The following is a 12,691-nucleotide window of genomic DNA, read 5'->3' on the forward strand; positions in this document are numbered from 1 at the left end:
AAAGCATTGTGCAACATGCATTACACAAAGTGGACGTGTTGTTTCGAGGTTCCAGTTGAAATAGCCCATATAACACAAGAACACAAAGTGATTTAATAAAGCAAAAGTAAAAGGCTTTCAACTTACCAGTTCAGTAAAATATTGTGCATGATGCTGTCCGACGTAGGTGCTTTAATAAAAGTTGTATGTCCCAGTAAAAAATTATAAAGAATGAAGTTAGTTTATCTTACCTTTGATAACACAAAACAAATGTCTTTACAATATATTTTACAAAACACATTGCAATAGCGTTCATAACATTTCTTACTTATCCCTTGGAGGTCCGGGTATATGATCATATTTCTGATGAACATGTCTAACATACAGACAATATGCAACAAATGCGATTAAAGCAACACAAAGCACGTAAAACATAAGAGATGTGAGCCATCCTGTAATCTCGTGAAGGAGCGTCATGATCGCGTCTTGAATCCGGTGCGCTTTTCTGCTTACTCGATTAAAACACTTTAAAATACTGGACACTCAAATAAATATTTGAGACTTTTATGTCTATAGGTCTCCCGTATTTCCGGGTATCCGGACAATGTTTTGGACGACAGAGGGTGGTCCTTTTCCCATGGCCTTAGCCAGAGAATTCTGGGACCCTAAAAAACATCGCACAGCCCACATATCGTGTTGTGTAGCCTATTCTCTGAGGGTTAACTACACATTGATTTTACACATTTAAATATATAAACTACCAAAAGTTTAGGATTACTTATTTATGTAACTCCAACACAATGTAGGCATAGAAACACCGTTTGAAAACCCCTGGTATTATATATGGAGTAACGTGATATTATGGATTACTTAGAAAATAACAAAACCAAATAAATGCAAATAACGATTTTACTAAACATCATCAAGTTAAAAGTGAAACATTTATCTCAATATTTTATCATCAATGCCGTTATGAAACATTGTTTAAAGTCTTGTACAATTATTCAAACTAATAAAGTCATACAAAATACAATGAATTATTAAATGAGACACTGCCTGTAAAAATCCAGCAAAGTAATCTTTTGGTCGTTTATTTGGTCAAATAAAATAAAAATCAACCAAGTCTGAATAGATGAAGGTTATATGGTACTGCATAATATACTAAAGCAATATCACTTAAGTAGTATGATATGGCTCTGTATCAGCATGGCAGTGATTAGGGTAGAGGATATCACAGCCATATTGATAAAGACTTATATCACATGACTATGAGAGCGATATAGCTTTAGTATATCATGCATTACCATATTATCTTCATCTATTAAGACAATGAGTGCTTTTTTACTAAACTGATTCTTATTTGATATAAAATCAACAATCAATGTTGTGTGTTTACATTGTCCCGTCACCACGTTCTGAGCGCTCATGGCTGGATGGTTGGTTTCTGGACTTGGAGCGTGACTCACGACCACTGTCTTTTTTCCGGAAGTTCACAAGCTAAGCACTCTGCTCATATGCGCTTTGGGGACTCAGAGCTGAACCGATTGCTGACATGGCTGACTATTTTCATACATCGACATAATGTCTTGTTTCCTCCATCAGGGAACAGAGGTTGCATACATAACCAAGATGTTTTATTGACTGTAATAAATCATACCATTATCTGGGAGCTGCTCCACTCCTGCCTTGCCCTCCTTGATGAAAGGCGGGACGGCAGCTGCCTTCCGCAGTTCCTGTTTTCACCGTGGTGGCACCTCAGCTTACTTTGGGGCGTTCGCAACTAGGTCTGTCAAATGAGGAATAACAGCCAGGCTCTGCTCTTTCTTTTTCCCTCTCCTCAGAGTTGGGGGAACTCACATCAGTTTCAGGAGCCTACTTTCATTTGAGCAGTATCATTTGAGTTTGGTAATGAACTTGTGCTGTAAGCAGTGGGTGACAATCTTGGGAGTCAGGTGGATGTTAAAGCAGGTCAGATTTCTTTTCCTGCCTTTCTGCCAGTACTATGGCAGTACTACAGGCATACCAGGCAGACCTATTAAAAGAACTAGACAAAGGTGAGGGGGATTAATGACAGGCCTGGTGGCAACAGAAAAGGCATCTGTGGTTCAATTCAATTTCAATTAAATTTTATTTTATAGCGCTTTTCACAATTGGTAATTGTTTCAAAGAAGCTTTACATTAAAAGAAGAAGGGGAAACACAGAAAAATTGACAGACAACATAAGTAGCAAAATAAAGCGGCTATGAATAAACTTTACAAGCGAGCATATTAATAATGTCTAGTATACAAGAGGGTGCTAAGTTATGCCTGAACTGGGTCTGTTTGTCTCAATGTCCTCGGGTTCGAGGACGAGACAGGGAGAGAGAAACAAAATAGCATAGGGGCGGTTCGCATGTAATCCAAGTGTCACACAGTGTTGTGGTTTAACATATGCTCGGTTCCAGACAGGTTAGCTATTGCGGCATGAGTATATTACCCAGACGAGTTATGTGAATGCTTTGTTTACACCCCTTACTTCATAGTACCCAAGAAAGGTGGGTTAAGACCGATCTTGGATCTGCTCTCTCTGAATCGTGCACTTCACAAGATGCTGTTCAAGATGTTGTCGCAGAAGAGCATTTTTCAATGCATCTGTCCCCAAGACTGGTTTGCAGCCATCAACCTGAAAGACGCGTACTTTCATGTCTCGATTCTCCCCCAACACAGGCCATTTCTTCATTTTGCGTTCGAGGGGCGGGCATTCAGTACAGAGTCGTACCCTTGGGGCTGTCTCTGTCTCCCCATGGAACTGGACTTGGTCGAACGTACAGCACGCTTGACACAGGAATGTGTACAGTCAGTACTGAACTGCTTGAATTCGTTCAATAGCAAGACGGCGGTCCCACTGAAACATTTTCAGAGGCAGCTGCGGCAGCCATAACACCGCTCGGGCTGCTCCATATTAGACCACTTCAGCAATGGCTTCATGACTGAGTCCCGAGGTGAGCGTTGCACATCAGCATGCACCGGGTGAAAATGACACCCGGGTGCCACCACACCTCTACCGCATGGTCAGAACCCTTATTTCTTTGGGCTGATGTACCCCTAAAGCAGGTCTCCAGAAACACTGTGATATGCACAGATGCTTCCACCACAGGCTGGGGGGGCCACGTACAATGGGCGTGCAGTATCACTGGTTTGGACAGCACCCCAGCTTCACTGGCATATCAACTGCCTCAGGTTGTGGACAGTGTATCTTGCTCTCGAATGCCCAAAACGATTTGAGATTCGAGGCAAAGATGTCCTAGTCTGTAAAGACAATATTGCGACTGTTGCGTACATCAACTGACAAGGTGGTCTGCGCTCCCATCGCATGTTGCAACTCACCAGCCACGTCCTTCTGTGGAGTCAGAAGCATCTGAGGTCCCTTTGTGCTGTTCACATACACGGATTGCTCAATGTAGCAGCCGACATGCTATCACGTGCAGCACGCTTTGTCGAGTGATGACTCCACATCCTGGTGGTCCAGCTGATTGTTCGGAGCCGCACAGGTAGACCTGTTTGTGTCTTCAGAGATGTCTCACTGCCACCTGTTTTACTCTCTGACCGGGGAAACACTCCGTTTAGATGGGTTGGTACACAGCTGGCCACGGGGCCTTCAAAAGTATATCTCTGCTTACCATGACCCGGTAGAAGGTGGGTCAGTTGGTCAGCACGACCTGGTCTTTAAATTCCTTAGGGGGGCGAGGATATTAAACCCACCTCATTCGCCCTCTATACCCGCATGGGACTTGTCCATGGTGCTGAAATGTCTCCAGAGTCCTCCCTTTGAGCCTTTGCAGTCAGCACAAATCAAGTTTCTATCAATGAAAACTTTGATGCTGCACTGGCCTCAGTAAAAAGGGGGTTGGTGACCTACATGCCTTTTCGGTCGACGATTTGTGACTACAATTTGGGCCCGCTGACCCCATTATAATACTGAGACCCCGGCCCGGCTATGTTCCCAAGGTTTCCACTACTCCTTTTAGAGATCAGGTGGTGAGCCTGCAAGCGCTGCTCTGAGAGGAGGCAGACCCAACTTAGCTCTGCGACTATACGTGGACCGGACGCAAAACTTCAGGACCTCAGAACAGCTCTTTTGTGTGTTACGGAGGAAAACAGAAGGGAAAAGCTGTCTCCAAGCAGAGTATGTCACACTGGATAGTTGACACTATTGCCCTTGCTTTTCAAAAGCAAGGACTGCCGTGCCCACTCAAGCTAAGGGCGTATATACTAGAAGTACGGCATCCTCTTGGTCATTGGCTTGCAGTGCCTCACTGACAGACATTTGTAGAGCTGCAGGCTGAGCGACACCAAACACATTAACTAGGTTTTATAGTGTTTGTGTCAAGCCAGTTTCCTCCCATGTTCTCACCTCAAACCAGTAGAAAGACTGAGAGCCCCAGCTCGTGTGTCAGCTTGCGGCGCCAGTATGTCGCTACATTAGTGCCAAAAATCCTTTATTGTAGAATTTGGTACTTCCTCCAATGCCCTTGGCATCCAGAGTGTCTGGTGCCAGCCTTTCGTTAGCTAAATTCTTAAAAATCTATGTTAACGCTTGGCATATATATTAGCGACCCCTAAAGGATCCCATATGTAAAAAGTAAAAAACTAAGCCCACGTTTTTCCCTCAGCAGAGTTGCCGCTGCAGCCTCTGTAACAGTGTAGTCTCATTAGAAAGCCACCCCAGAGACCTCGATATGCAGTAAAACCCTCTGCTGTTATTCCATATTGTAAAATGCCACCAAAGAAACCTCTAAGGCAGGGATGGGCATCTTCGGTCCTGGAAGGCCGGTGTCCTGCAGAGTTTAGCACCAACCACATAATTAAACACAACTGAAGCAGCCAATTAAGGTCTTACTAGTCATACTAGAAAGTTTTAGGCAGGTGTGCTGAGGCAAGTTGTAGCTAAACTCTGCAGGACACTGGCCCTCCAGGATCAAAGTTGCCCATTCCTGCTCTAGGGGATGTGGCTTTGCAACAATTCCCAGAGTCCCAGAGCTCTTTCTACTAGAACTATGTATGCCAGTGGTTCTCAATCCTGTTTCTGGGGCCCATTGCTCTGCACATTTTGCATGTCTCCCTTAATCTAACACACCAGACTCTGACCATGAGCTCATTAGGCGAAAGCTCTTTGAACTGAGCTAAGTGTGTCAGTGAGAGACATACAAAAGGTGCAGAGCAGTGGACCTCAGGGAACAGGATTGAGAACCACAGATGTATGCCCTCACATCATGGATTTTTACTTCCTGTTGTGAGGATCATCACCCTGACCCAATTCAGTGCCTGGTTGGTTCAATACTGGAATTCCCTCAAGAGCGCCTTTTGGCTGGATTAGCCCCTTCCACTTTCACTAAGATTTTGGTGCCCACTTAAAGCCAGATTGAACCCTGGAATAGATTATATTCCTAAGGTTCCTTCTTTGGGCAGTTATTCGGTCATACTTCATGCCTTCTATCTTTCGCTACACGAGGTGCCAGAGCACAAAAGGCTGCATCTTTTATGTCCAATTTGGCCTTTGAGGATTTATGTCCACCGCTTAAGCAAGTGGTGTAAGTCCTCTCAGCTTTTGGTTTACATGCCTTTGCTCTGACTAGTGAGGCATGTTTCCTTCATTCTCCTCTGGCCATTAGAGCACATTTCACTGGAAGTGAGGCATCTTCAAAGGCATTGTCTAGGCCGGGTTCATCCCTTAATAATGTATGTGCAGAGTTGAAGTCTCTACCAAAGGAAACAGCTTTTAACCTTTTCCCTGATTAGGGAATGAGGCGCTGCATCACTTCTGTCATGCCTGCATGGTCTTCTTCAGACTAAAGAATCTGGTGACATTGTTGGCAGGTGCCTTTCATAGGCTTTATGGCACAGTGGCGGAGCCAGAGGGCTAATTGTTGCCACCCCGCTGAAAACATTACACTGTTTGATTTTTACGAACATTTCTCAGATCTCCTAGCGGATGTGAATGCGCAGCATGCACAAGCATGCAGCGTGCTGTTGCTGCTACACTTTTCATTAGGCTTGTTCGACTTCATGCGGCGCCGCAAGAACCATCAGCCGGATGACGTCAAAGTTCCACGAGAGCGACTTAAAAGCAAACTCCTCCGTATGATTTCACGAATCGCTCTCGCGGTACTTTGACGTAATCCAGCTGTCGATTCAATAAAAAACATGTCGTTAGCAAATGTTCAGCAACAATCACAGACATTAGGTAGGCTTATTCATATTGGCACGTGTAATGCAGCATATTGAACTTAATAAAACCACCGTGGAGATAGTACAGGGATGTAAACAACGCGCTTTCCGGCGCCTCACGCTTTTTCACATCAGTTTGGGTGACTTGGGTCTGAGAGGGTTGGATTATAATTTCACAAAGTCATCTGAAGCCATTCCATAGCTTAATGTGAGGGACAGAAGTCTATCCACATCATTACATTAAAGTTTATGGAAACTCGTTCCCTCCTCCCTTAACATAACATGTCTAGATGTCTTTAAGCAATTTTCCTTGTGTTGTCAAATAGGCTAGACCTCAATATACTCAGATCTTGTCGTAATGTATTACTTTAGTATTTGTTTATTAGTAACGATGTACTTATGGTAAATAAAAACAAGCAAATTAAATTTTGGTTTCTTCATGAGGTGTGTAACCAAGTTTTCTTTTAGGGACAGCAGAATAAAGAGAAAAAGCGATACTACCAACTTCTTTCTAAAGAAGCAAAAGTCAGGTGCAGATCAGGGCCAAACAGATCCCAGTTGTTCTATTTTTGCTGTATACTTAATACATATCTTTGCAATTACATCAATTGGCTTTACATGTGCTTACAAAGTAATGTTTTTTTGCAACTTATTATATCTGTGATGTCTGTCATTGAACATGTAGAGATTACGTTGTCTTTATTAAACTTTATCAATATTGGCCAGACGACTATTGCTGGAGGGTTCTAGAGATTTTGATGAAAAAAAATCTACATATTGTGCACTGTTAGAACATTATGATTCCTTTGGCTTCACGCTCAAACGCACAGCCTTGTAAAGAATAGTTTTTTTGACTCGCACTTGTACACAGTCGCATGCACGACCTACATGTACAATGTGCACAGGGTTTCAAAAATGTGGAGGTGCACGCACACTTCTGATGACACACTGTACACAGACCCTGGCGTACAGTAAAAGATGGACTATACTTTGGCCTTTATTGTGCGAGTGAAACTGCACCTATTGGGCAGCATAGAGGCTGTCAATCAAATAAGTGGGCCTGTACATCAAAGAAAGCTAAAGTACTTAAAGGGGAAAAACACACATCAGACTTTTATTAGTCAGAGTATAAAAAAAAAGGATGAAAAATCATAAATTACTTTATTTTGTATGATTTTTGAGTAATATTATAGTTATAACTCAAGAAACATTACAAACTAATGACAAACACATGATCCAGGACACCCTTTAAAACTCCATTCAGGTTAATATTTGATCAGTAAACACACATTGGTAAACTGTTTAGTACATAGTAAATCCTGGGTCTAGAACATGTCCTGTGTACAATGTTTAATTTTGCAAATAACTCCACTTAGGGGCCGCAGTGTTCCCGTGTCTTTAATTTTAAAAGACTGTCCAGGAACCAGACTGAACTCAAATCTCTGAAGAAGTTTGGCAAGCACCACTTTGGCCTCCATCTGTAACACAACAGATTGTCATTACACAGATCTGCAAACTCTGTCATGGAGATGATCCAAAGTCCAAATTTGTCTTTGCTTTTTATTACCTGTGAGAAGGCCTGCCCTAGACAGGATCGTGGTCCCAGTGCAAACGGGTAATAGCAGTAATAAGGCCTTAAAAAAGAAAGCAAATCATGATCAACAGCAGTAAGGTTGTAATGTTGACAACATCACCGCTAAAATATGTGTAACAAAAACATAGATGTCAGAGTTAACACATATGCCATATGCAGACAGCAACTTTAACATAATTTATTTAACAAAATTAAAACAGAAAAACAGGGCTTATATAAGCCCAAAAGCAGTTTACAGGACGGAAAAAAAACTTCCAAGTGAGTATAAGAAGATGAAGATAAGTCAAAGAACATTAAAGGGGACATATCATGAAAATCTAATATAACAACATAAATAAGATACTTAACACTAGACAGAGCAAACCTTAAACTTGAATATAAACTAGACAATAAACATGACAATGAACTTGACTTGACAATAGAGCAAACATCTCACATGAAAGGTACAAAACGAACAAGCACAGGACAGCACATACAAGAACATTTAATAAGGAGCAAATGTATTAAAAAACAATTCATAATAGCCGAAACAGTTGAGACAGAATCTCATTTAAGATCTAAATGCCAGAGGACAAAATAGGTCTGATTAATTTCTTTGGGGCATTTACATCAAATCTCTCAGGATCAAACTTCAGCGGATCTTTAAAAAACTTGTCCATTCTTGAGGAGATATAAGAATTGAACTGTTAAAAAAGTAGGCAATTTAATTAAGCAGTTTATTAATAGTGCTATTAAACAAATACACATTTCATATGTTTTCATAAGGTGTATATCATGGATCTCCAACCCGGTTCCTGGAGAGTGCCTGTCCTGTAGATATCAGTTCTAAGTCTAACCCCAATCAAACACACCTGAACCTATGTGGGACATAAAATATAATACAAATTTAAAGAAATACTCACAGAAGCAATACATCCTCCTGGGATTTTCAGTCCATTTATAATCATGTCCTCAGGCAGCAAGCGAGACGTTGCTGGAGCAGTGGGGTACAGTCGCAGAGTTTCCTTCAACACCTATGACATTATAAAACGAAAAAACAATGACCATTCAACACAATTCATGACTGACCAGGCACTTACTAAAGTACTATAAATATGTGCCTGTCAATGGACCAACCTGAGACAAGTAACAGAGTTTTCCCAGGTCTTCATATAAAATTTCCTTTCTCATTCCAAGGACTTCGTCCACCTCCGCTTTAGCTCTTGGAATTAAATAATATTTAACTGTTAAACCATTGTATTATCACAGCTTGATGAACATTGTCATAAAAGAATTCACACTGGAACATTATTACAAAAAATATAAATTGTCTTAATATGTTTTACCGTTTGTATATCTCAGGGTGTCGCCCTAATTCCATGATGGCAAATGAGAGTTGATTGGCTGTTGTCTCTTGCCCTGCAAAACATTAAGTGTCGGTTATAAAATTGCTGAAGTTTATGTACACCAAACAAACAATGATAACTGACCTGCAATAAAGAAAGTGACAAAATTGTCCAGCATTAGCTCATGATCTTCTGAATTGTTAGCTTTTTCCTCCTCTACAGCAAAAACAAAGTGTTACAGAAGATGTCTATGTATTGTTGAATAAACAGGCATTAAATGTTTCAGTCAGTGAAGACTCTCATACCTGCTGTCTTGAGGATTTGAGAGAGAATGTCTTTGGGAACATCTTCACCATTTTCCACTGCTGTCTTCCTGTCTTGTATCCATTTCTCTCCGGTTCTACGTAAGAGTTCAGCTGCGTCTTTAACTTGTTGTACCATCTTCCAGTTCTTGGGGTTAAGCTGAAGTTTCACAAATGCAAAAGTTTCTAATCAGATTATGTTACATTGACTTCAGGATGACAGAAGGATCGTTTATAGTATTAAAATCTCTTACCCTAAATAAAGGATCCCTGAGATAATACAACATGCCCTTTAAACACAGCTCTATTGCATTCTGGAAAGGGGAGTCAGTGTCGTTCAACAAATTCAAATCAACACCAAAAGCCACCTGTGGATAAAGACACAATAAAGTACTAAACTCAGCTGGTACTGATCAACAGCTCATATGATTATCAGGACATTTGTCCTTTTTTTGTTGAAGTTCCTAGGTTATTTGGTAAAACACTGCTAGCATGGAATAACTCAAGATGTACACAAAAGGCTATTTCTCTCAAATATTGTTCACAAATCTCTGTTAGTGAACTGCGATCAGGTGTTGTGTGATAAAACTGCACATTTTAGAGTATCCTTTTATAGAGGGTATGCACCTGACAAAGTGACTGCGGTTACACCCACTGAGTGGCAAAAAGTCTGAGCGACAGCATTATCATAGGGTGAAAAACGCGTCTAAAATGTACAAAGTAGTTGTGTGATTGACTGTGCTAACAAATTCAACAAAAATTTGGAGTGGTCTTTTTCCAGACTGCAAAACAATAACTCAAAGGAGAAGTAAATCAGTAGCAGTAGCCATATGTCAGGTAAGTAAAATTTTGGGATAAAAAAATCCTATAAAAATACACCAATGAATATAATAAAAAAAAACATCCATTATGATGAGCCTTGTGTTCTACAAAGGTGGGATGGTTTAATAGTGTTAGGCAAGACAAACATATTATGTCAGGAAAAGCAATGTCTGGCCACATGTCCACAGACTACTTGTTGTTTGGCAAGTTGTTAGGGTCACTGTTAAGGCCAACTAAATTCAACGTAAGATGATAATAGTCAGTTCACTTTCGAGGGAACTTCAATGCTGCGTCAGAGCTGACGCTATGGGGAACGCCTACAGCGTGACGTCGTCTGAGTATGTATATCAAATTCGACCAATGGTTGGGGGTGACCTCATAGACAGAAGCCAGAGAGCATAAATACGGCAGAGAGGAACGCCCACTTTATCTTTTTTTCCTCAGCAGCTATCTATGTGTGTGTGTATCAAGAGTGTTTGAATAGCTTAAACTGTGTGACTGAATAGTTTAACTGTGTGGCTGACAACTAAGAAATCAGAAAGTTTAGGAGCTGAGCACGCTCACGCCGCTCTTGAGGGCGCGTTCATTATGATAACTTTAACCTTTCAAAATGCTCTGTTGTTCCTACCCTGGGTGTGGAAGCCTGCGCTCCAGTTACTTCCCCTCAGTGAGAGGGACATGATCTTGTGTAATCTTCCCCCAAGGGGGTTGATGTATTCGAGCACAGGGTAGTGAGGACGCACAGCTATCCTCCCTCCTCCATATGATGATTTAATCAAGCTCAATATACGAGCTGCATATGTCGAAGTTTAATCCGAATGGCCTGAAGAGAAACAGAAAGAGAGTCCACACAATAAGCTGTCAGAGCCCTTCCTACCTGCTAAAACTCAGCCACACACTGTTTGGGCTGTGTGTCGTTGTTTTGAAGAGTCAAGACGATGACCGCATCTCTGGCGGCTGAAGTCCTGCATCCACTGAGGTGGTGTAGTGTACTTTGACCGTGAAGGCTCTGCCTTGGGAGGGTTTGGAAGCACGCATTGCAGGCACTTCCAACCCGAATGGGAGCCCTTTCCAATGTTTTACCTCTGAGGAGATATATGTTGTAAGCACAGCCCTTCTCTTTACCGACCGGTTCAAGATCCGCGTCCGCTAAGGCGGTGTGCACTTATCCTTTCTGCCGGGAGGGACGCATGCCATTTTCTCCCTCCCCGGTCGGTAGCCCGTGCTTCACTGTTTGACGGTGTCAGACGATGTTCGAGTGCCTCGCGGTTCAAGGCCCGCCTCAACCGGTCAATTAAATGAGAAGTTGATTGAGGTTGTTTCTCGTGATACTGCTAGTTTTAATATGTATGAACCAGCAGATAAGAAAGAAACTATATCATCCAACATGTTAGATGAGAGATTTCTTATAAAATACGTGCAATCTCAACACCAGAGGCTTCCTTTCTTTCCTGATCTCCATTCTTATTACGCAAGTCATGGAAAAGACCATTCTATCCCAATGTTTACATAAGCACTTCAGCTAGCTTTTAAACATAATATATTTAGATAATGTTTTTATGTTGCCATGAGTTGCTTCATCCCTAAAGCCTCTAGCATTGTCAAATATATATATTTGTGTATAAAGCCCTATCAAAAGGCATGCCCTACTGGGGAGTGAGGGATTTATCCACCATTTACGGGTTCCAACACCTCTCAGTGTCCTCCTGTATTAACTGTGAACACTCTGCCTCTCATGGTACAGCGCACAGTAAATCATGTTCCTTTGTTAAAATTTATAACAGCATGGGAAAACATTCCAAACATATCTCAATAGGTGTTTTGCACAAAAATTTAGGCTACCTCCCTAATTTTAGAGGAGGAATTGGAATCCCTTTTATTCAAGGGCTATACAGTGGATTTTTCACAGAATCTCAGGTTTGCCTTTGGGGGCATGGCATACCAATATCGGCCTTCCCTTCGGCCTAGCTTCACACATTTACAAAATGTGCCGTTACACTTTTAGGGCATTTGCATACTATTTATATTGACAATTGGCTAATATTAGCCCAGTCAGCACAGATGGCAGCACAGCATCGAGATGTTGTGCTTGCACATCTAAGACACCTAGGGTTGAGACTGAACACCAAGAAAAGTATGTTAGTCCCAACACAGGTGATCACATTTTGGGGATAATATGGAACTTGACGACGATGCAGGCACATATGTCTTCTGCTCGAGTCATGTCCATTTTTCACAGAAGTGAATGAGATGAGGCTAGGTCAATCGCACACCACGTGGTAGTTTTAAAAACAGGGGTTTTCCCCGAGGGGCAACCCTTTTTGCATTTTCAGGGTTAGGCGCGCATGTCTACGTGCCCAAGTGCCCTGTTTGCCATAAGAATATGGATAAATGTCGGGTTTCTGTCTAAAGGCCCAGAGTTAGGTCTGCATGGTCTGTCACTGCATGACATTAATGACAGA

The 12,691-nt window shown here is 41.8% G+C and overlaps 1 protein-coding gene across 6 annotated transcripts in view; it reads right to left on the bottom strand.

The window, feature by feature from the left end:
* The window catches only part of LOC141350441 (cholesterol 24-hydroxylase-like), a 77,672-nt gene that overhangs the window by 6,995 nt on the left and 57,986 nt on the right, over positions 1-12,691 (bottom strand). For 2 of the 6 annotated variants that reach the window (XM_073855562.1, XM_073855557.1), the window contains 9 exons: positions 9,662-9,775; positions 9,411-9,567; positions 9,250-9,321; positions 9,106-9,178; positions 8,897-8,981; positions 8,683-8,793; positions 8,374-8,463; positions 7,754-7,819; positions 7,329-7,664 (listed from right to left, as the gene is read on the bottom strand). In XM_073855562.1, the coding sequence (XP_073711663.1) occupies positions 7,512-7,664; positions 7,754-7,819; positions 8,374-8,463; positions 8,683-8,793; positions 8,897-8,981; positions 9,106-9,178; positions 9,250-9,321; positions 9,411-9,567; positions 9,662-9,775 (921 nt within the window). In that variant the 3' untranslated portion in view covers positions 7,329-7,511. Of the gene's footprint in view, positions 1-126; positions 202-307; positions 623-7,328; positions 7,665-7,753; positions 7,820-8,373; positions 8,464-8,682; positions 8,794-8,896; positions 8,982-9,105; positions 9,179-9,249; positions 9,322-9,410; positions 9,568-9,661; positions 9,776-12,691 lie in introns of those variants that run through there. The other 4 variants (XM_073855560.1, XM_073855559.1, XR_012358536.1 and 1 more) reach the window with 3 other exon arrangements.

This window comes from Misgurnus anguillicaudatus, chromosome 18 (assembly GCF_027580225.2).
Source record: "Misgurnus anguillicaudatus chromosome 18, ASM2758022v2, whole genome shotgun sequence".
Taxonomy (NCBI): domain Eukaryota; kingdom Metazoa; phylum Chordata; class Actinopteri; order Cypriniformes; family Cobitidae; genus Misgurnus; species Misgurnus anguillicaudatus.